At 43.5% G+C, this 27,812-nt stretch overlaps 3 protein-coding genes and 1 non-coding gene across 7 annotated transcripts; 2 read left to right on the top strand and 2 right to left on the bottom strand.

Moving 5' to 3' along the window:
- The first annotated feature begins 23 nt into the window (after positions 1-23).
- per3 (period circadian clock 3) lies at positions 24-11,456 on the top strand. 2 transcript variants are annotated; one of them, XM_069710462.1, is made up of 21 exons: positions 24-458; positions 1,253-1,413; positions 1,512-1,630; positions 1,922-2,120; positions 2,768-2,819; positions 3,250-3,398; positions 3,661-3,739; positions 3,827-3,933; positions 4,137-4,293; positions 4,467-4,575; positions 5,404-5,532; positions 5,643-5,751; positions 5,853-5,964; positions 6,096-6,235; positions 6,444-6,608; positions 6,857-7,108; positions 7,214-8,049; positions 8,136-8,328; positions 8,641-8,827; positions 9,520-9,670; positions 9,769-11,456. In XM_069710462.1, exons 1-21 carry the CDS (start codon positions 184-186, stop codon positions 9,889-9,891), a joined length of 3,804 nt encoding a protein of 1,267 aa, XP_069566563.1. In that variant the 5' UTR covers positions 24-183; the 3' UTR covers positions 9,892-11,456. The 2 variants fall into 2 exon arrangements, with proteins under 2 accessions (XP_069566563.1, XP_069566570.1); XM_069710469.1 differs by lacking the exon at positions 9,769-11,456 and adding an exon at positions 8,459-8,481 and having other exon boundaries at positions 9,520-9,607.
- A 1,015-nt stretch (positions 11,457-12,471) lies between these two features.
- LOC138627875 (matrix remodeling-associated protein 8-like) lies at positions 12,472-19,762 on the bottom strand. Of its 2 annotated transcripts, XM_069710511.1 has the most exons (12): positions 19,532-19,762; positions 18,951-18,977; positions 18,546-18,851; positions 17,511-17,612; positions 17,279-17,412; positions 17,001-17,180; positions 16,021-16,162; positions 13,371-13,529; positions 13,272-13,296; positions 13,087-13,172; positions 12,941-13,012; positions 12,472-12,859 (listed from the first exon to the last, which is right to left on the bottom strand). In XM_069710511.1, exons 1-12 carry the CDS (start codon positions 19,581-19,583, stop codon positions 12,837-12,839), a joined length of 1,308 nt encoding a protein of 435 aa, XP_069566612.1. In that variant the 5' UTR covers positions 19,584-19,762; the 3' UTR covers positions 12,472-12,836. The 2 variants fall into 2 exon arrangements, with proteins under 2 accessions (XP_069566612.1, XP_069566621.1); XM_069710520.1 differs by lacking the exon at positions 13,371-13,529.
- A 2,930-nt stretch (positions 19,763-22,692) lies between these two features.
- trnae-uuc (transfer RNA glutamic acid (anticodon UUC)) lies at positions 22,693-22,764 on the bottom strand. Its single transcript has one exon. It is a non-coding gene; the product is annotated as a tRNA-Glu (tRNA).
- Positions 22,765-23,226: 462 nt separating this feature from the next.
- On the top strand, positions 23,227-26,886 carry psma5 (proteasome 20S subunit alpha 5). 2 transcript variants are annotated; one of them, XM_069710396.1, is made up of 10 exons: positions 23,227-23,296; positions 23,604-23,654; positions 24,039-24,105; positions 24,204-24,330; positions 24,850-24,917; positions 24,996-25,103; positions 25,207-25,265; positions 25,367-25,469; positions 26,287-26,373; positions 26,548-26,886. In XM_069710396.1, the coding sequence occupies exons 2-10, from the start codon at positions 23,626-23,628 to the stop codon at positions 26,623-26,625; spliced, it is 726 nt and encodes a 241-aa protein (XP_069566497.1). In that variant the 5' UTR covers positions 23,227-23,296; positions 23,604-23,625; the 3' UTR covers positions 26,626-26,886. The 2 variants fall into 2 exon arrangements, with proteins under 2 accessions (XP_069566497.1, XP_069566505.1); XM_069710404.1 differs by lacking the exon at positions 23,227-23,296 and having other exon boundaries at positions 23,332-23,654.
- Positions 26,887-27,812: the final 926 nt, after the last annotated feature.

The following is a 27,812-nucleotide window of genomic DNA, read 5'->3' as shown; positions in this document are numbered from 1 at the left end:
TCTATTTCTTATCATCTCTTTTTGTTTCCTCTTATCTTGCAGTGCTCAAGACAGTCAATCCCATCCAGCATTGTTCAGTGACTGAATGAAGCTTCATTTATTGTTAACACATGGAACTCATCTCCTTCCTGTTGAACATATGAAGACTTCTACCTCCCACTGTAACTGGAGAAACTACTACTGATGTGCGATCAAAGTGCAGTGATGCCGGGAGGCAACAGTGGTCCAGGTAGGGAGGAGCCCGCGTTGTCTTCAGCCATGCCCGAAGGCGGACGGGAGGAGACGGTGTCGTCGAGGCAGCAGGGCAGACGGGGGCAGTCGGAGAGCCTCAGGAGAGAGGAGAGCGGAGAGGGGGGGCGGGAAGACGAGCAGATGACAAGTGGCTCACATGATCTCTCCTGCTCAGCCAACCACAGCCCAGGCAGCGCCACGGGGTCCACCTCGGCTTCAACCAAGAGGTACGAGCTCGGTTGGACGTGCCCTGACTATTTTTGCAGATCAAAATGAACCTCAGTGTGCCTGTGATGTCGCTACAGTGTTTTGCACGAGGTATTGTCAAAGTTGAGCTGTGATGAATATGTAGACATATTTATTATTGGTTGTAACTTAATCATTCACCTTTCTTTTCTCTTCTAATAAATACAATCCATTTTAGATGATATACCCGTGTTAACGCCACTGAAGTTTTTTTTTTTTTTTTTATTTTTTTTAAAGCGATGTTGCAGTGTTCAGAGGCTTTGACTACTTTGACTAGAACAGCTGGAAAAAAAAACCAGAGCGATGGAAGTAAAATCAAATTTGTATTAAAGTGTTTTTTCTTGGATTCTGGTAATCCAGCTGCAGTGCACTGAGTTACTTGTGGCTGTCTTTCAGAACAGCACGGCCTTTTATTTTGTTATTTGTCCCCCGGGTTTTATTCTCTGACAAAATTGCTTTTGATTGTTGTGCCATTCAACAGCTGATGCTGAAGATGTCAAACCATTTTAACACAAAAAAAAAAAGTTCTAAAAACGTTCCCTTTTTCCATCTGGTGATAACGGTGACAATATAATGATGAAAATAATAGAAACCATAAAATGAAGCGCTATTTAGGATAACTGACAAAATCGATCTCAGATGCTCGTGAATTTTTTTTTTTTTTTTTAATTTTATACTGTACTGCGTGCACTGAACGAACTGCGTGACAAATCTACCGTGTTGTCTTCTCTGTGTGACCTGGATGTGTTTGAATGGCATCTCTGACTGTGTGTAGCAGTGAGAACGTGGGCGGTGGCAGAGGGCGTGCCCACAGACAGGTGATGATCACAGTGGCCGAGATGAAAAAGAGGCTTCCGTCGGACAAACGCTGCCGCAGCAAAGCCAGCACTGTGGATGCCTTACATTACGCGCTCAACTGTGTCAAGCAAGTGCAAGGTAGCCTAAACCAGACCACCGTAGACGTGGAGCCTCAGAAAACCTTGTAGTTTGAAGACTCATTTATTTGTTTGGTCTGTTTGTGTTGCCGTCTGCAGCCAACAGTGAATACTACAAGCTGCTGATGCAGAATGGGCAGGATGAGAGGAGGGATGCCACCGTTTGCACCCTGGAGGAGCTCGAGAGAGTCACCTCTGAGCACACCCTTAAAAACACGGTATGCACACAATCACGCACACAAGCACAAACACCGTCTGAGGATTTGTCGTGAGCTGTTCTTGCATCCTTTTTTATTTTTTTTTATATTGATTCAGTGCTCCATGGCATGCGTGGACAGTCTTTAAAGAAGCAAACATCATGTGCACGTGTCCGATTATTTTTGCCTCACGCCCGAGCGGGTGTCTGAGTGTATGTGCGTTTACGGCGTTGTGTGTGTCTGTGACTCGGCTCGCTTGTGTGCGTGACTTTCTACGTGTGCGTGCGTTGGTCTCTCCGTGTCTGTGTGTAGGATTCCTTCCTGATGGTTTTCTCCCTGTCGAGCGGCTGCGTGCTGCACGCGTCGGAGCAGGCTCCCAGCATCCTGTGCTGCAAGAGGAAGTTTCTGGAGTCCGCCAAGTTTGTGGAGCTGCTCTTCCACCAAGATGTGAATGTCTTCTATTCACACACGGCACAGCCACATTTGCCACCGTGGAGCAACTCGCACACAGGTGTGTACTTTGTAATTTTTTTTGGACACAACATCACGTTAAGATCACATCACATATTTTTGTTTTGTTTATTTCCTAAGTTTCTTTTTACGTCATGTTATTTTTTTTGTGCTCGTGCTTTGTTTTGGTATGTTTACAGGAAAAATGCCAGAATGTTATGTGTCTTAAACACACATAATAACATACAGTAGTCAAGGCTGAAGATATTTTTACATTAGTTGCACTGGTGCGCCTAACTTTGATGCATCAAGACATTATTTAGGTGCACTGCACCTTTTGGTGCTGCAATAATACATTTTAAATGTTACCTTTTTGATACTTCCTATACACATTGGTAATTTCTTAACGTAATAAGTAAGTGATTGTAAACAGGAATAAATGTTTTTTGTCTTTCTTCAGACTTGACATTTTATTTGACATTTGTCTGTTTTGCACATATTATTTTCATTTTGTTAGATTTTTAGATTATATTTGGTTAAAGCTTACTCTGTAATTGAATTTATTACAGTGTTTGTAAAACACCTTTTTGACTTAATTTAAATCTTGTGTGCATTTTTGTGTCTAACTGGGTATTCTGTAAAACATCTAATTTAAAGAACCATAATACAGACAACCCTTTAAATTCTCTCTGGTCTTTGTCTCTGCAGCAGGGGTTCTGTTTGATTGTGCCCAGGTCAAGTCCTTCTTCTGCAGAATCAGGTCAGTATTTTTCCTTATTCTCAATTCCATTATCAAACTTTCCTGTCCCAGGCCTCCAATCCATAAGTGACTTTACAGAATCTATCATAGAAAAAAAATAATTTCACACCTTGTTCCAGAAAATAAAAAAGAAATTGCCTGCAGTTACCAATGTCTACCAGTGGGTGTCAGTAAAACCTTTCAAGGCATCTTGTCAATCCCATTGGACTGAGAGAAAAATCACTCAGATTTATTTGTATAGAATTCCTCCTTATTTTAGTCTTTAAGTGTTAATAGATCAAATTGACTTGTATAATAGTGTAATAGAGAGCTTATTAACATCATGTGCAGCAATACATATTTTAGTGTTTTCCATATTATAATTTTTTTTTCCATTACCTTTTTTCACATGGTATCGCAATGGAAATGAAAACTTCACAATTTGTCTCAGGGGTGGGAAGGATCGTGAGGGTGAGATGCGTTACAACCCATTTCGGATAACACCTTACCTGCTGAAGATGCAGGGAACAGGAAACAGCGGGAAGGAGGAGGAGCCGTGCTGCCTGGTGCTGGCTGAACGCATCATCTCTGGATATGAAGGTATGATTATTATCACGCGACCTACCCTTCCCAATAAATAATAAAGAAAAACTTTTTTTGTGTAGACAGGCAACTTTTGTTTATTTCTATAAAAAAAATATATCCATCTGAATTTCATGTTTATGAGGACTTTTTGCAAAAGACCTAAAAAAAAGAAAAGAAAAGCACTACATCTTCTTCCTCATGCTGTGCACTCATCAGTTTGCAGAGGCATATTTAGAGCATGTTACATAGTCCTGATGTTTATGATTCATTAATGCAGCACCTCGGATCCCCATGGACAAACGCATCTTCACCACAACACATTCCCCGGGCTGTGTGTTCTTGGAAGTTGATGACAGGTCAATACACACACACACGCACAAACATGTGCGCAATCACATTATACTGTGTGTTGACAAAGCTAATTGGATGGTTCCCATCCACAGGGCTGTGCCTTTGCTTGGATACCTTCCTCAAGATCTGATTGGCACATCGTTGCTGACGTGCATTCACCCAGAGGACCGTCCCCTCATTCTGTCAATGCACCGCAAAGGTTAGTTCGAAAGGTGTTTCTCAACGAGGAAGAAATCTTGACTGAAATAGGAATTTTTCATTATTTTTCAACATTTAGGATACTTAACTGTTAAGAAAAATGAATCCAATAATCAGTAGATCAAACAAACAATTTGCTGAAGTTTCACCAGGTTTTGCTTCCAGTGCGTTATTTCAACTTTTATCTCTTCATACCTTGCATAGTGCTGAAGTATGCGGGCCAGCCCCCATTCGAACACTCTCCAGTGCGTCTGCGCTGTCAAAATGGAGACTACATCACCTTGGACACCAGCTGGTCTAGCTTCATCAACCCTTGGAGCCGCAAGGTGGCCTTCATCATCGGACGCCACAAAGTCAGGACGTAAGTTGGCAAAAAGTGTCCTCGCAAAATTAGAACCACACACAGACAGATAGGGGTGTCAAGGTGGAGGGCCAGGTGTGAAAGTGGTGATCTTTTTATTTCTAAGAAAATGCATTTAATTAAACGAGCTGATATTAAAGATGACTTCACTGCGCTGTTGTCTTTGTCTGTAGGAGTCCACTGAATGAGGATGTGTTTGCTGCTCAGACAAAGGAGTACGTCCCTGTCACTCATGAGGAAATTAAAGATCTCCAAGCAAAGATTTATAAGCTTTTCTTGCAGGTGATTATTTTATTCCTGGGAAAATTAACAAGAAAGTCAATCACTCTAATTGAAATCATTTATATTCATGCACTGCATTGACGTTTTGGGTACCTGCCCTTCTTCGGCATGCAAATTTCCATCGAGGGTTCTCTTTTGGTTCAACGTCAACTTCTAGACAGAAAAGACTTCTTTTGGCATTAAACAGTCATAAACATTAAACAGGCCTATTCAGGATACACTGGCAGGTGGTTGAAATCTACATGTACATCTGCTACATGTAGAGGATTTTTGCCTTACCAGTTTGACGTTATCCATATCCTTTTTTCTGAAGGCTTTAAGAGAGCTCTTCAGATGTTGGTATGATTATCCCCCTCACAATTTGATAAGCAAACACCAGTCCAAACTTATATCTTCCTGTGGATATTCTAATCATGGGTACTTAATCTGCTGATTTGAAGGTATAATGAATACTTACTACTTTTCCTTTTTTCACGAATCTCATTTATTTTTTTAAATTACAAAGATGACAACACAATGTCAGTTTTATTTGCTGTTATAATACTTTTTTATATATATAACTGTCAGTATGTCATCTTTATTAAAAGACACTGTTTTAGAAAGGATCAAATATTTGGATATTTTGTCATATCTGGATCCAAATAAAAGACACACTTTTAAAAGAACACTTACAGTCACTTCTTTCCAAGTCGGTGGTGTTAATACCTCCTAGTCAAATGTAAATCAAACACACCTACAATGATCTTTACTGTGGTGTTTTTCCTACCTGTGTGTGTTTGTGTACATCAGAGTTCTGTATCTTCACATCTTTGTGTCTCTCCTCCACAGCCGGTCCACAACAATGGCTCCAGTGGTTACGGTAGCTTGGGAAGCAACGGCTCTCACGAGCACTACATCAGCGTAGCTTCTTCGAGTGACAGCAATGGTAATCTGTGGGAGGACTCGCACCGGGAACCGGTGAGACGCCACAGTGAAATCACCAACCGAGAAGCCCGTTGTTTCCTGCGCAGTTCTGCAACTCTTCTTCCAAGGTTAATTATCCTGATGCATCGTGTGTGTTTTTGCAGATGACTTTGCAGCAGATCTGTGCTGATGTGAACAGAGTGAAGAGTTGGGGCCAGCAGGCATATCTGGATTCCAGCCACAAAATTGCACTTCTTGTCAAACCTGCTGCAGGTAATCCATTCGCTTACATAGTAAATACAAAACATGACCACACATGTTTTTAACTTGGCAGATATTTTGATATTGGCTTAAATGGCCCTTTATTCCCGCAGCACCTCTGCCCCCCGCAGCCTCCAACCCTAAGATCGGAGATCCTGAAGAAAGCAGGAAGCAAACGCACATTCCCTCCTATCAGCAAATTAACTGTGTGGATAACATCATCAGGTGTGGGGGGAGGGGCAGCGGCATCGTCTGGTCCCAGGACACATATTTTTTTCATACTGCAGCGCCCAGTGTCTATCATGTTATTTATCGTGTGTCCATGTGTGTGTGTTTGGGGTCATTGTGTGCTCCAGATATTTGGAGAGCTGTACCGGTCCAGCACTTAAGCGGAAGAGTGAATCTCGTTCCCTGGCCACCTCTTCTTCATCCTCCTCTACCTCAGAAGACGACAAACCCGTAGGAGCTACCGATGCAGCTCAGACCAGTTCAGATGGTAAAAACACGCACAGCCTTGAGAGCTCAAACACACAGAGAGCACAGGAGAGCAGACAGGACAGAAATTAGCGCAAACTTCTGTGAAAGAACTATTAGCAACTCTCAAAATAAAACGGGTGCACAGGAACTAATTAAATGACGTCCACCCAAGACAGTGTTTGGGTAAAAGTGTAATATTTGTCTCTTGTCCTCCCTTCCCTTCCTAGTGGTGGTGTTGGACAGCGAGGTGTCAGTGGGTCCCAAAGCTGCAGCCGTAGTCGGGGCGCCTCTTACAGACATCACCATGTCCACCAAGGCCATGAGTGTCGTCTCGGTCACCAGCCAGTGCTCGTACAGCAGCACCATCGTCCACGTGCCACGGCCGGAGTCAGGTACATAAACATGCCCTAACATCGGTGTGTGCAGCTGTTCTGTGGATCTTACATGTTAACAAACTTACTGTTTGATGTAAACTCATTGATTATTAAGAAGCAAGTATCTGGTAACCAATCGATAGTCAGTGTAATATTATTTTTCTATATTTATAAAAGCTTCAAACCTTATTCTCTGAAAAATGTTGCACAGGAAGTAAAGGTTAAGTGTAAAATGTCCTTATTTTGGTCCGTCTGTTTTCTCACAGAGGCCACAGCACTGGAAGATGCTCCGATGGGCAGCGAGCCAGCTGATGCTGCTCAGACCCTGGTCCGTCCAGCCCCGAGCCCTGCCACAGAGGAACCCAAGTTTATGGGTCTCACCAAGGAGGTGCTGTCAGCTCACACCCAGAAGGAGGAGCAGGAGTACGTGGATCGATTCCGCCATCACATCCTTCAGAGCCCCTACAGCTCCTACCTGCAGCTGGACAACAGCTCCATGGCTCACTCCCACCACCCAGGTATGTGCATGTTTGTGTAGTAAGGTAGCTGATTTAGAGGAAGCTGGATGAAGTTTTTGAAGGGACACTTGAATACCAGATCAAACGTATTCCGTCTTGCTACAGGAGACTACCTACGACCGGTGAGCGCTGGAGGCTGGAACCGCCCTCGAAGAGGAAAGCCCAGACACAAGCGAGCCAAACCCCAGGGTTCCACAGACAGCTACGCCTCTCCACCTGGCCCCCCTCGCCGTGTCCCCAATTCCTCCTGGCCCTCCTCAGAGTCCTCCCAGCCCCACATGGGGGCCCCCTACAGCCAAACATCCCCACCCCAGGTGCCATTCTTCCCCGTCATGGGGAAGCCCGGCTCAGAGCAACCACCCAGACCCCAACAGCTGGCTGGAACAGATCCTGTGGTGCCGCAGCCTCCTGACCAGCTCAGCTACATCATGCAAACGGCTCAGAGTCTGCCAGGCATGCAACCGATCCAGATGGAGCCCATTCAAAATTTGCAGAATATCCAGAACTTTCACAACCTGCAGCAAATGGCTTTAGCCCAGAGCTTCAACCCTTACGTGGCTCCAGTCATGGCTGTCATACTGCCCAACTATCCAACTTTCACTCCAGATTATCCGTCTATTTTCCCACCGCCTGCTCAGGCTCCCATCACCATGACAAGCTATGCCCCCGGCAGCATCCCCTTCTTTCAGCCTCAGATCCAAGCCGAGCCTGGCCCTCACACTCAGACATCCCCAGGCCTTTTGCTCGGCTCTCCGAGACCCAGCTCCTCTGTCGGAGAGGAGGAGGAAGCAGCGGAGCCTCGGGCTTTATTCTCCAGCTCTCGTTCAAGTTCTCCGCTGCAGCTCAACCTGCTGCAGGAGGAGCTGCCCAAGCCGAATGAAAAGCAGAGCGGCACCGGGCACAACCACGCCGAGAGCCTCCATGAACATCATGCAGATCAGGTGAGTCTGATGTTGCCTGTCAAAACTTCACCTCGTGTCTCATACATAAACAGTTCTTCTGACTTGTAAACCTTTGCCTTGTCCAGGGTGATGCCCCCAGTGTGTCTGGCAACCACGATGCCCAGTCTACGTCCAGTGAGCTGCTGGACCTGCTGATGCAGGAGGACGCCAGGTCGGGGACGGGCTCCAACGCCTCGGGGTCCGGATCAGGGGAGTCTAGAGGCTCGCTGGGATCTGGATCTGGCTCCGGCTCCAACGGAACCTCCACCTCGCATACTGGTGAGAAAGAAAACCTACACACATAAGGAAAGCAGACACAAACATGTTTTTTCCATGACAGTACTTGTGAAACGTGTGTGTACTTGACAGTCTGGTTAATATGATCTTGTTTTACATTCTGTGTCTACAGCTGCAGAATTTCTCATTTCTCAAGTATGCAGCGCTTCTAAATGCTACGTACTACACTACAAATAACATTACAAATGAGTACAACAATGAGATCAAACACTGCAGTTCAGGACAATTGAACGCTGGCGTGCAGTTAACAGTTGAGTTGACAGTGACTAATGCAGAGCTGTCTCTGGGTTACAGGCAGCAGCAACAGCAGCAAATACTTTGCCAGCAACGATTCGTCAGACACGTCGCGCAAAACTCGTAAGAGCCAGGAAGACCCGGCAGAGCACCAACACCCCTTCGACACTCGGGTGGAGAACTCCCTGTGGAGCATGATCCAGCACACACCGGAGCACGTCATGATGACGTACCAGATTCACACCAGGTACACGCATATACACCTCCTGTTTCTATTGTTGCTAATAATAAACAAAAGAGAAAATCTGTCTTATTAAAGCCTTTAACAGCTGTTGGGAAACATCTGCTTTGGCATAACGGACTGAAGTGCGGCCAGAAACCCAATCTGTACACCCCAGTGCAGCATTACTCTCCCACTTCGTCAGTAGTTGGACCTTTGACCTATCCTTTGTAGCTGAATAGTGAAACATAGTGAAATGAAAATATCTTGGCTAAGCCAATCAGAATTGGTGTTTTTGTGATTTCAGAAACTTTCAGCTGAACGAAAGTGAGATAATAGTGAAGACACATCTTTTCAAGCGCTGAAAGTCAGAAACGTGTTTGAGGTTTTAGCTCTTTAAAGCAGCCTGTTTTGTTCCTGCTCAAAGATCCTCATTTTCAAGACAAATTTATCAAGATGGGGTTTTTGTCCTTAACATTATTATAATGACATTCTCTGACACCGTGTGATTGTTTTACAGTTATTTGATGACTCCGCCTCGGTTCCCATGATTTAAGCATTGCCATCTTTGCTATTTCTCCAACCTGGTCTAACGCGGCAAAGTGTTGAGTCGACATAATCCTGTGCTGACTTATGTTCAGGCCAGTAGAGTAGAATAATATGATGCATTTCTTTGACTTATCTTCTGCGTCCTCTGGCTTGTCCTCCTCGTTCCACAGGGACCAGAACGAGGTGTTGGCAGAAGATAGGGAGAAGCTTCAAGTTCTTCAGCCCCTCCAGCCCTGGTTCACCAAGGAGCAAAAAGGCGAGCTGGCCGAGGTGCATCCCTGGATCAAACATCAGACCCTCCCACCGGAAGTAGACACACAGGTGTGACATGGATCTGAAAGTACACACTCACAGCGGATGTATTCCTTTTCTGTGGCGCACACGGACCACATGTTCACCATCTTTTCTGTGTCTTCCAGGGTTGTGTGACCTGTAGCTCAGGTGCAGGCATGGCCCACTCCCCTCACCCTCCTATGCCGGACAGCTCGTCACCCCTGCAGGCCCCTCAGCAGGACCTCATCGGACGTGTGGTTGACACTTAAAAGAGCCCCGGAGCCCCAAAGCAACCGCCATCCAGCTCACAGAGAACCACCCCTGTCAGAAACCTCAGCAACTACCACCATGCATCTCTTCTGACCAGGGGGACCCCTGTGCTTTAGTCTAAACTTTAACATGTTTTGTAAAGTTAACAGAGGCTGGACCAAGACCCTGAGGAAGAGACGAGGCGAGAGACGGGCATTTTACTGGCATTTTCTTTCAGTCAGTTAATGTGACTGTCTTTATCGGACCATGAATATTATTCCTCTCCTCTTTTTGTGTTAATAGAACCCTCGGAGGGGGTGTAGGTTGTAGTTATCCAGATCCTTTGGCACCGTGAGCTGCCAGGGGCCCAATATATATGAGGAGAGTCCCTCTGCTGGTGCCCCTCAACTCGAGAACTTTGTACACACACACACACACACACACACACACACACACACACACACACACACACACACACACACACACACACACACACACACACACACACACACACACACACACACATATACACACGCGCACACACACGCACGCTCGGCAGAACAGTTGTGGCTGGGCGAGAAGACAAAGATGGCATCGGCCCAGTTTGAGTTCCCAAACACGGCAGACTCTTCTCCAGCGAGGTGGAGTGCAGATTGTACAGTAAATGTGTACCACATCTACTCCTTCAGTGGTGTAAAAACTTACCATGATTGACATATGATTCATCTTCTTTTTATCCTGACGTGCACAAAGACACATTTTCTGCTTTCTCTTTGAAATGTTCAGATTCAAATCTTTTGCGTTACAATTTTTGGAGTGTATTCTCTTATTCTATAGGTTGGTTTCGTTTTGTCCAGAGCGTCGGCTCTTGTGTTCTTTTGACTCATGAACAACAGCAAACATGTGGATCATTTCAAATTGAAATTAGTTCGAGGATACGAGTTCAGCTCATTGCTTAAAACTCCCTGTTGCAAGTCCTTTCTCCACCCAGTCCCCCGCCTGCTCAGCATTCTCCGTTACCTGTATTATCCCTCTGATTCTGAACACTCACAGCGTGGCCCCAAATATCCGCTGCTCTCGTGTTTGCTTACTGAATGAATTTCCTCATAGCCTCTGTGGCTGTCTATGTGACTCTAGCTGTGTGTGTGTGTGTGTGTGTGTGTGTGTGTGTGTGTGTGTGTGTGTGTGTGTGTGTGTGTGTGTGTGTGTGTGTGTGTGTGTGTGTGTGTGTGTGTGTGTGTGTGTGGTCAGAAAGAGAGAAAGGGAGAGCAAGATAGTGAGAAGCCGACTAACCCACTATAGTTCTGTGAATGTCGTCACTCTTCTTGTACTGGATTCAGGTCGCGGGTGAGCTTGTGAATGTGTACAAATGAAGGAGCTGCTTCCTTCAGCACCGTTGTCCAACAGTGCAAGACTGACCAGGGTTTTCTACCGTTTTTAGATCGAAAGTATATTACAGTTACATGTATTTTATAGAAAATGTACACAAAACAAATTTCACGAAGTGTATAAAAAGCCATTTGTCTTGAATTCAGGGACTGTTTGTTTGTGACACAGAGGAATGAATAAATGAGCTATGACCTAACATGTACTTAAGGCATGATTATGCTGAGCACAACAAAATAAAAAATAAAAACATAATAGCTGATATCTACTACCAGAGACATTAGAAACATTAGACAGCTTAAAAGCCCATCGGTTCCTTTGCAATTTTTAATAGTAAGGAATCAGATGTGATGGAATATTCCCTTTCTACTAAATGAGTTTCTAAAGTTGCATTTATACTTTTTAGACTGGTGATAGGCAAATCCAAAAACTGCAAAACCGCATTTTTCTTTTTCTTTTTTTCAGTTTTATATATTTTTTTTTACTGGATTAGCGGTACAAATACAGATCCTCTATAGGCAGGTAAGTTGTTATGAAGCATAAAGGAGTGCCACATGAAGATCAATAAAAAGTTGGGTAACGAAAGAAAGCCACAGCAGATTTTATTTCGAGTTTATAGTGCGCTTCACATCTAATACAGCAAGTAGGAAAGTGGTTCCCACACAAGGGGGCGCACATGACCTGGGAAAAATGTCGACTGACACAAAACAAGAGAACAAAACACACTTTTAACTACATTTAACAACCGGATGAGGGCAGCATGATTAACTCAGAAATGCAAAAGAGGCATAAGTGGCAGCTGGTCTGACTGCTGCTTTAGTTTCAGGGTCCGGTTATTGTGTCATGACTTGAATTGAACAGAGCTGTCCTTCATCAGCCTGTCTGACTACAGGTATGATGAGTCAGCGTGCCTTCCGTGGAAAAAAAAAGAAAAAAAAAGGCCAAAGATTTCCTCCATGCACATTCAGTTCACAAAAAATTGCATTAATGTGTGATATTAAAACAACAAAAAAGGAACATTCCACAAATGTATAGTCTGAGCATTAATATAAAACATTCTCACATCCACTGCTTTAATGGTCAGATAACATACTGTTAATTCAAGCTTTAGGAAGCAGGACACACTGACAGCAACACTGCAGCGGTGCTTCAGTCCAGTCAGTTAAGCCAAAAAGAAAAAGGGAGTAAACAAAGTGAACCCCCCCCCCAAAAAAAAACAAACAAGCATTTTGTTACATTTTTGATACAGATAATTCATATTCACTCAATTACAACTGAGTCAGTTTTATTGAACTCAAGAGTGTGAACACATTTGTCCATCATATAGCGGTCGAGGCTTGGTTAGGATTCCCCTCAGGGTGGCACAGTGACGGAAACAACAACTACAAATTCTCTCCTGTGTGTTCATCTAATACTGACACATCTGACAACACAAGACCTGTTTTTAGTGTTTTTCCCAACAAACGCTGATCTTCTCCCTGTGGCGTCTCTCCTGCCAGGACGGCGGGCAGCGTGGAGGTGTTTAGTTTGGAGCGCAGCCTCTGGACCAGCCAGTGACTCCAGTTTCTTCCTCGTCGTCTCACTTTGAAAACTTCTGCATCTCTGCATGAAGCGAAGACAAATTGGCGGAGGCTGAGGAGGTAATTCATGACAGCTGACTTTTGCGTGTGGGTGCGTGCATACCTTTGTCAAGATCAATAACTTTAGGCTGAGTGTTCACGTGGACCTTTTCTTTCAGTAGGTTGTTCTTGTAGTCTAAACACAGGAGAGAGTCGAGATGAGAAAGACAGCGAGTGTGTATTTACAATCCACTCTTTCTTCTAACTCACCGAATCTTCTCTCCTCCCGACTGCACGCGTTCACCTCGGTGACGTCCATCTCAAACTCATCGGAGCTGCTCTGACTTCTGCTGGACCTATCACAGCGAGAGGGACACATCAGTGTGTGTGTGTGTGTGTGTGTGTGTGTGTGTGTGTGTGTGTGTGTGTGTGGTGTTGTTGTTGTCCGGACTCACCTCATGGATGCCTGAGGATAGAACTCTGAAAACACAAAAAGATGTGATGAGATTAAGAAATTCAAAGTCTATAGTGGAACAGGAAGCTGCAGTTCAGACCTTTGGTTCGACATCGTCGCGTGATGAGGATGATGATGAGGATGACGAACGCCAGGAGCAGGAAGGTGGTGAGGACGTAGCCCAATGGCATGAGAAAGTGGTGCCTTTGCTCGGGCAGGATTACGGTGATGACTCGCGGTGACTCAACCTTAGCGGTGTCTGAGTGGTACAAAAGTCGCAGCAGTCAGCACTGGGTTTCCTCTGTTCTTCCCCTTTTCTCTTATCATGAGGATTGATAGATGTACCAAACAAGATCAGAGCCTCATGAGTAACACTTCATGGCTTTGTGGAGTTTGAAATAATTCCCTTTAAAAGTCAGAAACAATGTAACGTTCTCCTTCAATCCCCTTTGGTCTTTGTTCCCAGGGCATTCAGCAGTTTGTGTTTAATGTGTGTTTGCAGCAGTAGGCTACATGTAATGGCACTAACACATGGCACTAAGTCCTCTCCAAGCCGCACAACGATGATTATCAGTGTGTGCATTTGGCTGCATGGCTGCACATGCATGTGCACTTCCTCGCTGCACAAACTGGCCGACACATTAGGGAAGTGAGAAATAATTAGTGGATCAGCATGAGATGATTGGTGTGGTAGTGCTGAGTGTTGAGAGGACGAAGGAAAACCTGGTTTTATTTAGGGTTAGAAAAAAAGAAAAAGTGGAAGGCAAGAAGCAGCTGTGGACCTCAGACTCAACATATTTGAGCCAAAATGAGATCCAGACTGAGTGTCATGCTGTGATTTACTTTTCCTGGCAGTAAAACACAGAAAAAGCGATGAGCAGGAGGAGTGAAGGAAGGACAGAACGGAACAGAGGAGGAGAGCCGAGGGAGAGGAAGACGACGGTGAGATTTTCCTCCAGAGGCCTCCTTCGCAAAATGAAGCTAGACAAGGCTTCACCGTGGGATCCCAAACACTTTCAGCACATGAAAAAAAAAAACCATTACAAATCTTTTGATTCCCAAATAAGTTTCAAGCTTTCCTCTCCTGACATGAGAACATGTGTGTTTGTGTTCAAACTGTGTCTCCTTGTCCCAAAGTGCAGAGAAATAACTGCGATGGGAGGGAAAGAGAGCTTGACCTACATTTCCTCTTCCCTACTTCATCAACAAACTCCTCTCCCCCCTTACTTCTTTTTCTCCTTTTATATCTCCATCTGAAAACCCTGATTCCTCAGCGCCTGCCCCCATCTGGTTGAACTTTCTCTGTGTGGCCAGCTGCCGTGCAGATGAAGCACTCTTCTCGTTCTTGTCTATAAAATTCAGAAAAGATTTATCTTTCTTTATCTATAGTGAAGGCGGAGGGGGGATGGAGAAATGAAAGGAACGTGCTGAAAATATACAAACCTGAGTATGTGGGATCATCAAAAGAGGAAGAAAAAAAAACAGGACAGAGCCGAGACGAAAGTAAGAGGGAAACTTCTGCAGAATGCGAAGAGCAAGCCAAAGTCAACAGGGCAGCAGACAGTCAGAGAGGGCAGAACAAGACAGATAACACGACACAGTGCTGCATACTGTCCTGTCTGAGAGGAAAGAGGGAGAACACGTACAAACTCTGGAGATACATCAGCGCAATCCTAACCAGCACCATTCCCATGCTACAATCCTACTGTATTATTACAGCTCGGGGAGTGAAGGATTAATTGTGTGGGCAGCGCTGGATTTCAGTCCAAAAGACGAGAGATTCCACTGAAATGAGATCGGTCTTCTTGGCGCACTCTCACACACACACACACACACACACACACACACACACACACACACACACACACACACACACACACACACACACACACACAGATGGACTTTCTCATTTTCTAAACCTCTCTCAATGATTTTCCCACATTGATACGTCCGCCATTATCGGCTTTGCTTCAGTTACCTACTGGAAAAACAGACACATGCACCAGAAACTCTCTCATCATCAAAGAATTTGAGGTAGGCAGCTGGCAGCGCTGACATGCCAATCAAGCCCCTCCACCCCGCGTCTCTCTTTTCTTTTCTCTTTTCCTAATATGCACCCAGTGAAAGAGCTTTTCAGGCAGAGGAATCTGAGCTAAACAACTGAGAGATGAGAAACTAACAGACCAGCAGGGAGGACAGTGGATAAAATAAAACAGCCTTATATAGACAACTTCACACATTCTAGGAGTGTGAAAAAGTAGATGAAAGAAGGTGAAAGGCGATGAGGGTGAGACTTGTAGGGTTTCGTGTGTGAGTGAGTGTGCATGTGTGTGAGTGAGTGTGCATGTGTGTGAGTGAGTGTGCATGTGTGTGTGTGTGGTTTCAGGGGTCTGGCGTCAGATAAGCTGACAGTGCAAAAAAAAAAATTCTCTCATGAACTGAACAGAAAACTTCAGAGAGGAATGGGATTCTTCACCCACGCCTTTCATTTCTTCTTCTTCTACTGCTGCTCTGCTGTTTGGAGAGCCCGAGGGGAGACACAGCAAGACGAATGAGGACAAAACAAGACAGCACGGAGGGGAAGAGTGAAGGGAAGAACAGATGTGTGTGACTGTGTGTGTGTGCGTTATTTCTCCTAATTGATAGTTCAAATCCACGAAGTCATAAAACAGCATCTCTGCTAAAGCACTCACTGACCTTTAACTATAGGCAGGAAGAGAGACTGTGTGTGTGTGTGAGTGTGTGTCAACCTTTGTCTTCGCTGGGCAGTGCTTTGGCCAGCTCGGTGGTCTGAATCAGTGGCGGCTCCACTGTGACCTGAAACTCTCTTCTCTCGTGTAGACCGCAGTAATGATGATGGAGGTGGCAGGAATACCTCCCCTGGTCCGAAGGCTTTCAAAACACACACGTAGGATACATCATCATGTATAAAGCACCAAAAAAAAACACTGGAGAGGATTGCACAGCAACATGAGCAGTGGTGGAAAGTAAGTACACTGACTCAAGAATCGGCTTATTTATGCTTCCAGTAAAAAAAAAATTAGCATAAAACAAGGCAGACCCAAAGTAAGATGAAAGCCGTTCTTGAACCATTTGTAGTATAAGCATGAGGTCGGTCTCTTTTGAAAGGAAACACTCTTTAAGTTTTATCCCCAACAGTCAGAGTCACTATTGGTGTTACTGTGACCGAGTTATACAAGATTATACACACTAAAGTAGAAAGCTTTTTATTCTTGCCTGAATTATTATTATTATTATTTTAAGTGCCTGTAAATGACAAAAGCCTCCTGATGTGACCTAAATATCCTGATTTCTGAGTTCTATTACAAACCACTGGGGCCTTTAAGATTCCCTAAAATATGGCTGTAAACCTGTCTCTGCTTGATCTTGTAACAAGTGACAACAACTGTTTTCCTTTTTTTTTTTTTTTTTTTTTCATTGAAGTTATTGCTCAGCTTATTGTGGTTGCCAACTACATTTTCCCAATGGAGCGATAAAGTTTGCCCTGCCGGGAGCTGCACTACTAATGAAAGCTCCATGTGTTCTGAAAACACTATACAGTACATATACACACGCACACAAACACACAATTTTTGTAAATGCCTATTGTTCATAGTGCATGGGCACACTCATTTAAAAGCATTACGGGAACTGTACTTCTTTCCATAGCAGCGTATTTTTACAATGTGTACTTTGCTGTTTATCTGTTCACATGCTCAGACATACACACCTGCAGATCCCATATGGTAAGTGAGAAGTCTCCCTCTGCGAAGGCTTGATTGCTAATGTTCATCTTCCTCTGGAGGAACAGGGGCCCGTAGCTTCGCTGCTCCCCCGATGCGTAAAGGTCCACCAGCCGGTCAGCGCGGTCATGGCGGACTCCTGGGGACTGACGGTCCCAGTGGACCACCTAGAGGCCACCAAACACAGCCAATATAATGTAATTCGTCACATTTACAAGTAACTCTGAGCTCAGACTGGTCTGTCAGAGGAGACATGCGCACACACCTGCTGGTCCTCCTCCTCCTCGCTCCAGTCTGTCCACACAGCGCGCCGGTTGATGCACGGCAGCACCACGGTGCTCCCGAGCAGCACCACGTACACGGCCTTCTGTCCATCCCAGTAGCGCTGTTCTTTACGGCCTTTATGGTTTAAAACAACAACAATAAGACAAACTAAGTCAGTTGTGTGCAGAGGATGTTTGTGGAGTAATACTGATTATAGTTCCAGTGGTACATACGTGATTTGGTGACATTGAGTTGGATTCTGAGTGTCTCATACAGATGGCAGTAGAGATGATGGAGGTTACAGGAGTACAGCCCTCTGTCGTTCATCGTCACATCTGTCACCACATGCAGAGACACAACAAATGACGTCACGTCAATCATGCTGGAAGTCATAGTCACTTAGGAAACTGTACAAGTTGATATAGAGTAGATCAGCATACATACTTCACATTTGTGCCATCCAAAGCCTTTTAGATTGATTAGACAGTTGCGGGTTTAGTTTTTGACATTATTTGCAGATTAATGCTGTTTAGTTTAAAACATATTCCTTACTGGCCAGTTTACGTGTTTGTGAAGCTCTGATGGAACTTTTTAGGTTTTACTGTTGGAAAATTACTCATGTCATGTCAAGTTATCTGATTCTGTGGGGAATTGTGTCAAATGTATGATTTTTTAAATCAGACAGGTTGCTGTTTAAGATTCACTTAAAAAACAACAACCGCTGATTGCTGGATTTTCCCACAACCACAGACACCAACAATTGTGCTTTTTAAAACAGCAGGCCTGCCTGTGTGCCTCATGATTGAAGTCATCCACCTCTCCTGAAACCAAGACCACCTCCGGTACCATCATAAGAGTGTACACTTTTACAAGATCAAACATTTGGGAGAAAAGCAAAGGCACACAGCACACGCCAGAAAATGAGGCCTGATGTGAGTAAAGATGTGTCAGGATTTGGTTTGATTACCACCAATTTCCTCAGCAGTCCTCGATTTTAACCTCATTACTGTGGCAATGATGCAATTTCATGCCCACTGGCCTGTCTTATTAAGTTTCTCTCTTCTTTTTGACTTTGATTACATGCTGTGTGGACTGAAACTGATGGACAGTACCAGACTGACATTAAAATCTAAATGTATGATCTGAGAAAAGGGACAATGGACGATACAATCAGCAGTTTGGTCCCATTAATGAGGTCAGTTATGGAAATCACATAAAAGCAAACAGAGAAATGTAAGCAACCCAAAGTCAAAGACAGGGAATGTGACCTTTGATGACCAGGGAGAAGTTTCCATCCTTGAAGGCTTTGGGACTGAGGCCGACCCTGCCCAGATTGTAGGAGTTGTAGATCCTCTGGTCTCCTGCCGAGAACATGTCCACCACCCTCTCCATGGCGTAGTCCGGATAAGCCCGGTACATGTCCCAGTGGACCACCCTCTGTCTGTCCCTCACCCCGTCCCTGGTCCACACCATGCGGCCACTCACACACTGCAGCACCATCCTGGAGCCAGCCGGGGCGCTCAGGTTATAACCTGCCACCACCACACTGCTGCTGCTGTCGGACTGACATGAGACTGGAGGACAGAGAGGTGCAGAGGTTTTAGTGCTCACAAAATCTCAGAGGAGACATAAACAGATATGAATTACAACTGCGTACATACTAAGAGGTATACCTGCAGTGAAGAAGCAGGCCACAGGGACTGAAACAGAAAGAGTAGAACGAGTAATCACTTAAACAGATTTAGTCAGACTGCATGCAGGGTGTTGCGTTAAAAATGTGTTTCTGATGGTAGAAGGGTCGATCTCTCTCTCTCTCTCTCTCTGGTCAGTGGAGCAGGAACAGAAACTTCCCTTGGAAACAATGCGCATTGATTTTAAACAAATTCATACACCGTCCTGATTTGTTAGGATCTGACTCTGTGATACTAATCTGACAGGAATGTGAGTGTATCGAATGTGAAGCTGGGAGGAAAGCAGAGTCTGGCTTTAATATGAGCCTGGAGATGGTCGAGTGAATAACAACATATCCGAAAATGTATTCAAACGTGAATAATTAAAAAACTTTAAAATCATCATCCAGTGCAAGAAAAAAAAGAAGAAGTTATTTCAGAGAAGAAGAGTCTACTTATCTTGATGTGTTTGTGGAAACAGAATCAGAGGCTGACTTTTAAAATGATGAAATGATATTATCATACTTAATGCACAAAACTTAATGTAACAAAAGCAAACCAGTGTTTAACTCCATCCTACTCACTGTAGATTAACAGGAGAGCCTGAAAAATGACGTCCTCCCTCTCGCTCCTCATGTTGACAGTTGAAAGCGTACGGATCCGTGTCAGTGAGCCCTGCAGAAAAGACGTCCTGTTTGTGTACCCGCCACTGCAGCAGGACTTTATTTAGTCGGATTTCAGTGTCTGAAGAGATGCATCACGCAGCGCCGCGTTAGGACTCCGACACAGAACCAAAACAAGCCCGAACAGAATGGATCCCACCCCGGAGACGAAACCTGACACCAGCCGGGACCCCTCCTCCCACAAAACCCCTCACTTCACTTATTACACTACAGCATCTAACTCTACTGCGCTCCCCTGGTTGTGTCATATGGATGACAAAGTTACACATGATAAATTAAATGGCATTAATCTACTGGCAGTGGTATAGGATTACTTTTCTGCAGTGGAGACATGATAACGTGTTATTCACAGCCTAATTATACTTCACCAATATTCGTTCAAAATGCAAATGCAGTATTTTTTTCTTTTCTTTTTACAAAATGTATATGACAGTACATTTTTTTAATTAAAAGTTTCATCCAAATCTTACAATAAATGATCATTTTCTTACACCACTTCAAAGTAAGCGAATTGGCTCCACACCCATCAACCTGCTTGTAATGCCTGATAATATTTACATGTCATTGGTATCGGCTGATTAAGGTTTTAAAATTTGTGTCAGTCATGCAAGGAGGCGTCACATCGCACTACCAATTGTATTGCTTATATTAAGGTTCCATATCATGACAAATTTGTAAAATAACAATAAAATATGTGTGTATAGTTGTAACTACCAGTATCAGCATCTGCAATCAAATAAATAAAGGGAACACTTAAACAACACATCCTAGATCTCAATGAATGAAATATTCCAGTTGAAAATCTTTATTCATTACATTTAATGGAATGTGTTGAGAACAAAATAACATAAGAATGATCAATGGAAATCAAAATCATTATCTCATGGAGGTCTGGATTCAGAATCATACTCAAAATAAAAGTGGAAAAATCAGATCACAGGCTGATCCAACTTCTGTGGAAATTCCTCAAGACAAGTCAAAATGAGGCCTCCACGTGCCTGTATGCACTCCCTACAACGCCTGGGCATGCTCCTGATGAGACGATGGATGTTCTCCTGAGGGATCTCCTCCCAGACCTGGATCAAAGCAACTCCTGGACAGTCTGTTGTGCGACGTGGCGTTGGTGGATGGAACAAGACACGGTGTCCCAGATGTGCTGGATTAGGTTCAGGTCTGGGGAACGGGCGGGCCGGTCCATAGCATCAATGCCTTCATCACGCAGGAACTGCTGACACACTCCAGCCACATGAGGCCGAGCATTGTCATGCATCAGAAGGAACCCAGGGCCCACTGCACCAGCATGTGGTCTTCAACGGGTCTGAGGATCTCATCCTGGTACCTAATGGCAGTCAGGGTACCTCTGGCTAGCACATGGAGGGCTGTGCGGCCCTCCAAAGAAATGCCTCCCCAGACCATCGCTGACCCACCGCCAAACCGGTCACGCTGGAGGATGCTGCAGGCAGCAGAACGTTCTCCACGGCGTCTCCAGACTCTGTCACGTCTGTCACATGTGCTCAGTGTGAACCTGCTCTCATCCGTGAAGACCGCAGGGCGCCGATGGAGAAACTGCCAATCTTGGTGTTCTCTGGCAAATGCCAATCGCTCTGCACAGTGTTGGGCTGTAAGCACAGGCCCCACTTGTGGACGTCGGGCCCTCGTACCACCCTCATGGAGTCTGTTTCTGACAGTTTGAGCAAAAACATGCACATTAGTGGCCTGTTGGAGGTCATTTTGTAGGGCTCTGGTGGTGCTCCTCCTGTTCCTCCTTGCACAAATGAGCAGATAGCGGTCCCGCTGCTGCGTTGTTGTCCTCCTACGTCCCCCTCCACGTCTCCTGGTGGACCGGCCTGTCTCCCGGTATCTCCTCCGTGCTCTTGACACTGTGCTGACAGACACAGCAAACCTTCTTGCCACAGCGTGGATTGATGTGCCATCCTGGATGAGCTGCACTACCTGAGCAACTTCTGTGGGTTGTAGACACCTCATGCTACCTCTAGTGGTGAGGGCACTGGCAAAATGCAAAAGGGACCAAAAATCATCCAGAAAGGATGAGGACAGAGAAATGGTCTGTGGTCACCACCTGCAGAACCGTTCCTTTATAGGGTTGTCTTGATAATTGCATCTCATTTCTACCTGTTGTCTGTTCCATCTGCACAACAGCAGGTGAAATTGATTCACAATCAGTGTTGCTTCCTAACTGGACAGGTTGATTTCCCAGAAGTGTGATGACTTGGAGTTACATTGTGTTGTTTAAGTGTTCCCTTTATTTTTTTAAGCAGTGTATATCAGCATATCGGATATCGGCACAACATCCAATATCGTGCATGCTTGCAACAAGCAACAAAAAAAAGATGTTGCACACATCATCTGTAATGCAATGGTAGCCTTTAATGTTGGCAGATACAGTTACTCATATCCCAGTGTTTTTACTGTACGCGAGACATTTTCAATGCACTCAGATTTAGTTTGCTTTAGATAGATAGATAGATAGATAGTTACTTTATTAATCCCCAAAGGGAATTTTTTTCTTTTTCGCTACAGCAGTATTTATAGATACAGGAAAGTAATAAAATAACAGTAAAAAATATTAAATATAAAAATGCACAGTATATACAATAAATTGAATAAAATAGAATAATTAAATTAAAACTAACTAAACAGTAGTGCAAAGTTTTTTTTATATTTAAACAAACAAGAAAACAGACAACGGTGTTATTGTTGTGTGATGGATTTTGCCAGAGGTGAGTTCTGAGTTCTGAATGCAGTATGTTTTAATGGAAAATCTTAGGAAGATACTTAGGAACATCCGTTTTTTTTCACGCATCATACAAAACACGTTTGAAAGTACACTATAATGCAAACACTGCTTCCAACATTTAGTTAAAGTAAGCAGCTGGTCGCTGATCTACTAATTCAACTGAATGAGGACACTGAGTGGCTGTCAGCTGCTACGACATGCTGAAACACAGTTGTCCACCAGGGTTATGATGGTTGTGACCAATATCAGGTAGGGTAGGTTTAGTTTTATTGATCTATTTATTGAGTTTTAGCTCAAAACCTCATTCCCATACCGGGAGTTGAACCCGGGCCGCCTGGGTGAAAACCAGGAATCCTAACCGCTAGACCATATGGGATATATTTAATTGAGGAAAATGGGCTCCAAATGATGCATAATAAACCTGAGTCGTGAATTTTTTTTGGATAATTTTGAATGGTCTTTACCGGTCAATAGCCTCATATAACATAATTATTGTGATCGCTCCAGTCTGGTTTGCATGATTGTGATGTAGTCTTTATCTTGACTTGTTCACGTGAAAAAGACAAAACAGGGTAATTTACAGAATCCCAGCCACTATTTCTATTCTAGTTATTTTATTTAACCAGCTTTTACAGCAATTTTTAATTCTTCACTATTTCTTTTTATCGTCGATTTTACCACATTATACTAAAAACTAAAATTATGTAAAAGTAAAAAATAGATTCGTTTTATTTTATATTAGTATCAAGTTATTCTGCAGCAGTATAATTTCCTCTGGTTAAAAACAAAAAGTCGCTTTGCTGAAATCCCTGCAGACGCGGAACCTTTGTTTCTGAGTTGCTGACAACCGGCGCGTTTAGATGTTACACCTCAGACGCTTCCCCTGAAACAAGCGAACTCATTCAAGGGTTTGTGGCTGACGATAAATTAGTCTTTTAAGTACAATTATTTAGAAGAAGGTTGCAACATTTTGCGCGTATATTCTCTTAAACAGTATTATATTGACGGAGTATTAGTGTTAGGCGCGTAAGATGATTTTACGTGCAGTTTTTCTGTAACTAGCTAAGCCCTGTTAGCTAGCACGCTTGCTCGGTAGCTAACTAGCCTGCTAATAACCCAACTTCAAATCAAAGACTCGACTTGACTTTTTATAGTTACTACGACTTGTTTTTACAGTACAATAGTCTTATGTGAACAATTTCTCTGTGTTTGCAGGTCCTTTGTTAAACGGTAAAAGATGTTTTTGACCAGATCGGAATATGACAGGTGGGTTCAGCACAAACTGCTTTGTCATTTATTGAGCACGTCTCAGTGTGATGATCCTACTAACGACAGCGTTGTATTGTGAAGTTGTCTAAACAGATTATTATGTGACTTTGTGCCCGAGGGAAGTTTGAAAGTGCTGTTTCTGTCTTGGCCTCGTTGTATCTTTGTTGTTCCGGTAGTTAGCAAACAGCTAACTATCAACTCTTCAGAAAAAAAAAAAAAAAAAAAAGTTGCTTTCACTTTCGATATCGACACCTTGTAATTAAAACTTCATTTTGCTGAGAGGATAGTTTTGACTAAATGTATTTTAACCCAGTGTTACAAATAGTCTATTATTTTCCAGCACTATTAAATCAATAATGATGATTAAAATCTGTTTTCCAGAGGTGTAAACACATTCTCTCCTGAAGGAAGATTGTTTCAGGTTGAATATGCCATTGAGGCTATAAAGGTGAGTATTACACGCTGAGTTTCTGACCATTCATATATGTGTTGTTACACGTGTGGAACACACAAGCTCACGGGCTCTCTTTGGTTTGTCCCTCTCAGCTGGGCTCCACAGCCATCGGCATCCAGACATCCGAGGGTGTGTGTCTGGCTGTGGAGAAGAGGATCACCTCTCCGCTGATGGAGCCCAACAGCATCGAGAAAATCGTGGAGATCGACACTCACATCGGTAAGTGGATGAATAAACGGAGTGTCAGCTGTCTTGGGCTAAATACTGACTTGTTAAATCCCAAATCTTAACACTGATTCACATATGCTATCCTTATTTCATTTGATGGATATCATAATCATGAATTAGATAATGAGTGAATTGGGTAATGCGGTCAACTGATTCATTGATTATTTGTAACATTTTGCATTGCATGTTTGTTTGTTTTTTTTACTTTTAAATTGAATGAAAATTGGGGCTTGTACTGTGTAATATTTTGGCCATAAATCCACATGAAGATGAACCAAGTTCTCTTCAGAGCTCTGCCCTGTGATTGTTTTTTTTTTTAACTGAAGTGTCTTTTTCTCTACTAAAACAAATTTTGTCTGAGTTGTAAAATACTCTCTCATGGTAATGGCTCTTAATGTTCCCCCAGAGAACATGGATCAACTTCACATCTCCTAGTTTGACAGCGCTGCTTTTGACCACAGCATGCGAACGACACACAGCTTCCTAATTTTCTTTCCTTCCTCCTCAAAGGTTGCGCTATGAGCGGCTTGATAGCTGATGCCAAGACTCTTATTGACAAAGCCAGAGTGGAAACACAGGTATGAACCCTGAGCGCAGTGTAAGCACCATGCTGAGAGTGATTTATCCTCAGTTCACCTGTATGTTCTCCTTCTCAGAACCACTGGTTCACTTACAATGAGACGATGACGGTGGAGAGTGTGACTCAGGCTGTCTCCAACCTGGCGCTGCAGTTCGGAGAGGAGGACGCAGACCCCGGTGCCATGGTCAGCCGCTCAGCCTCCATGTTTAGTTTTTCAGAGGTGGTTGTTCAAGTAAACTAACGTGACCTGTATTTGTCTGCTTTGTTTTCCTGGTGCTGTTATTCAGAGTCGACCCTTTGGCGTAGCGCTTCTGTTTGGAGGAGTCGATGAAAAAGGACCTCAGCTGTACGTTAATAGAATTATATAACGTTTGACAGTTTTAAAGATGTTTACTTGATCATTTTGTTTACTCGAGAGACTGAATATTTTTTTTTTGTGCAATCCAGCTACCACATGGACCCGTCAGGAACCTTTGTGCAGTGTGACGCTCGGGCAATTGGCTCCGCTTCTGAGGGAGCACAGAGCTCTCTGCAGGAGGTCTACCACAAGGTACTGACTCCTGCACATTTATATTTGACACCTGGATGCATACCTCAGGTCATCGGGGATGCAGGACTAGGATACACCGCGTGTAAATTATTAATTTCATCAACTTTATACTCAACTTCCCCGCATTTTGTATTAAAATGCAAAAAAAAGAGTGGTTTTCTAATGTTTTTGTCTAAAATGAAATGTACAGTCACTAGTGATCGAAGGTATGTCATAATTAGTTTTGAATAACAGTAGACTTATGAGTCCCAGGTTTAGTTCAGAGCAGCATTTTCCATTATTGGTAGTTTTACGTGTGTAATAAATCGCTGATGCAGGAGAAACACTGCTCACAAAAGCATGTGTGTCTCAGCTGCTGATTCTGATAAAGCGGCGAAACTTGCAGTACTTGCTCATAAACCTATGATGATCCGGGCACGTCGCGGTACTGCGCACCATTCGCACGTATCTAGATCAGTCGTGGAACTTTCTGATCCCCACTGTCATAGATTTTCAAACCAAATATTCAATTTGGAGAAACCAGAAAATCTCCCAAACATTGACATTCAGCTGCTTCAGCCCCGGCTGCAGGAAAAGAGAGGAAAGAATTGCCACAACTTCAAAATGTTGATGGATCTGAAGTATATTAACGGTCTGAAAAATGACCTGTGAATTTGAGGGTTACAGAGAACATTTGCTTTATAAGATTTAATGAATTGAATATTTGTAGAATTGGTTTTCATCCTATACATAAGTTGTCTGAAGTTGAGACGTGCAAATCAGGAGGATTGAGGAGTTGTGTCTTGTGTGTGTCCATCTCTCCGTGGTGAACTGACAGTCCATGACATTAAAAGACGCCATCAAGTCGTCTCTCACTATCCTGAAGCAGGTGATGGAGGAGAAGCTCAACTCCACCAACATTGAGGTTCGCTCCTTCTTTGAATATTTGAATGTGTTACTGCAAAGTGTTTGTAGATATTGAAAGTTGGATTTATGACTGAAATTGTCCATTTTAAACCACATCAGTGCTGTTATATTGACATCACAGCAGTTTTAAAAACTTTCATGCAGACGTTGTTGATCCGTGTCTCTTGTGTAGCTTGCGACAGTAGAGCCCGGGAAGACCTTCCACATGTATTCCAAAGAGGAGCTGGAGGATGTGATCAAGGACATCTAGAGCAGAAAAGACCTGATCTCGGTTTGAGTTCTGGGCAGCAGAGGAGAGGACGTGAAGGTGCACCTGGGCCGAATGTCACAACACAACTACAACTTTCCAACAGCACATGCTCATTCGATCTGCATTCAGAATTTTTTTGGAATACGTCAGGTTTCTATTTGCAATGTGTGCTAATTTACTTCCTGTCTCTCCGTGTGTGTACATCTGTGTACATGAGTCCGACCAGCGCCTACAACTGAGCGGCAGGAAAAAAAAAGGGGGGGGGGGGGGGGGTTGGGGGCGTTTTTGTTACGAATCAGTACTATGATTAAACTGTTCTATTCAGAATTTCTTTTGAGTTTTTCTTGTGTTTTAAGTTGCGCTGTACATTTGGGGTTAATACATGTAGTTTAGTACAAAGTAACGAGCTTGAGGACACAGAAACTAAACCGCGTGTTTATCCAAAGCTATTTCTCCGGTCGCACGCATCGTAGGGCTTATTTCAGGAGCAAAAAAAAGTGTAATGTAGTCACAGTTTATCTTCAATACAGTTTACACGCTGCCTTTATTTCTGCAAGTTATGGTTATTGACAGCTAATAACTGATGTATAAAAGCGTAGCAGAAGATGCTACTACTGGGAACATGCATCAAGTTAATACGTCATATATTAAAGCCCATAACTGACAGCAGTAGTAGAGGTTATCAGACAAGGAATACAACTGAACACATTAATAAATTAATATTGCAAGTTTCTTAAAGTGGCTTGTAACTACTTTTAGTTTAATCCCCAGTAAAATGAATAAAGAAAAAAAGGTTCTCACAATCACCGTGTGAATATACTTTTTGATGAGTCATTGTTTACCATATTATCAATAAATTCAGAAACACTATATGTTTAAAAATGTATACACAATATTTATACAGTATCTACAGAATATACAATAAATATACTAGACTAGACCATAAATATCGTAAACAGGAAGAGACTATATACAGTATGCTGTACGTTTCAGAGTAAAAAGTAAACTAATCCTTTTCGTGTTTTGCAGTCTGTTGTGTTTTCCTTCATTTTGTTTGAATCCTAAGCAAATTCAGAGAATACTTTCCAGTCTTTGTGTTTTGTGGCCTGTGCGCCGTCTCTCCACCAGGGGGCAGCGTAACACCAGAAAACACCTGACATTCATCTGAAGAAGATTCCTGTCGCCCA

The sequence above is a fragment of the Brachyistius frenatus genome, unplaced genomic scaffold (genome assembly GCF_029030835.1).
Source record: "Brachyistius frenatus isolate BFR_SWC_R1_liver_20210118 unplaced genomic scaffold, ASM2903083v1 Contig_4, whole genome shotgun sequence".
NCBI classification, from domain to species: Eukaryota; Metazoa; Chordata; class Actinopteri; family Embiotocidae; genus Brachyistius; species Brachyistius frenatus.
This window is presented reverse-complemented; position numbering and strand designations above follow the sequence as displayed.

What these genes read in the sequence shown, in the direction of transcription:
- LOC138627875 (XM_069710511.1), bottom strand. Translation starts at nt 19,583, where the DNA reads ATGAGGAGCGAGAGGGAGGACGTCATTTTTCAGGCTCTCCTGTTAATC. An exon ending in GGCTCTCCTGTTAATCTACA is followed by an intron (nt 18,978 to 19,531) that starts GTGAGTAGGATG and finishes TTTCTGTTTCAG; the next exon opens with TCCCTGTGGCCTGCTTCTTC. An exon ending in TTACCATATGGGATCTGCAG is followed by an intron (nt 16,163 to 17,000) that starts GTGTGTATGTCT and finishes GTGTTTTGAAAG; the next exon opens with CCTTCGGACCAGGGGAGGTA.
- per3 (XM_069710462.1), top strand. Translation starts at nt 184, where the DNA reads ATGTGCGATCAAAGTGCAGTGATGCCGGGAGGCAACAGTGGTCCAGGT. An exon ending in TCCTTCTTCTGCAGAATCAG is followed by an intron (nt 2,820 to 3,249) that starts GTCAGTATTTTT and finishes AATTTGTCTCAG; the next exon opens with GGGTGGGAAGGATCGTGAGG. An exon ending in ATGAACATCATGCAGATCAG is followed by an intron (nt 8,050 to 8,135) that starts GTGAGTCTGATG and finishes TGCCTTGTCCAG; the next exon opens with GGTGATGCCCCCAGTGTGTC.
- psma5 (XM_069710396.1), top strand. Translation starts at nt 23,626, where the DNA reads ATGTTTTTGACCAGATCGGAATATGACAG. An exon ending in ACGCAGACCCCGGTGCCATG is followed by an intron (nt 25,104 to 25,206) that starts GTCAGCCGCTCA and finishes GCTGTTATTCAG; the next exon opens with AGTCGACCCTTTGGCGTAGC. An exon ending in GATGAAAAAGGACCTCAGCT is followed by an intron (nt 25,266 to 25,366) that starts GTACGTTAATAG and finishes TGTGCAATCCAG; the next exon opens with CTACCACATGGACCCGTCAG.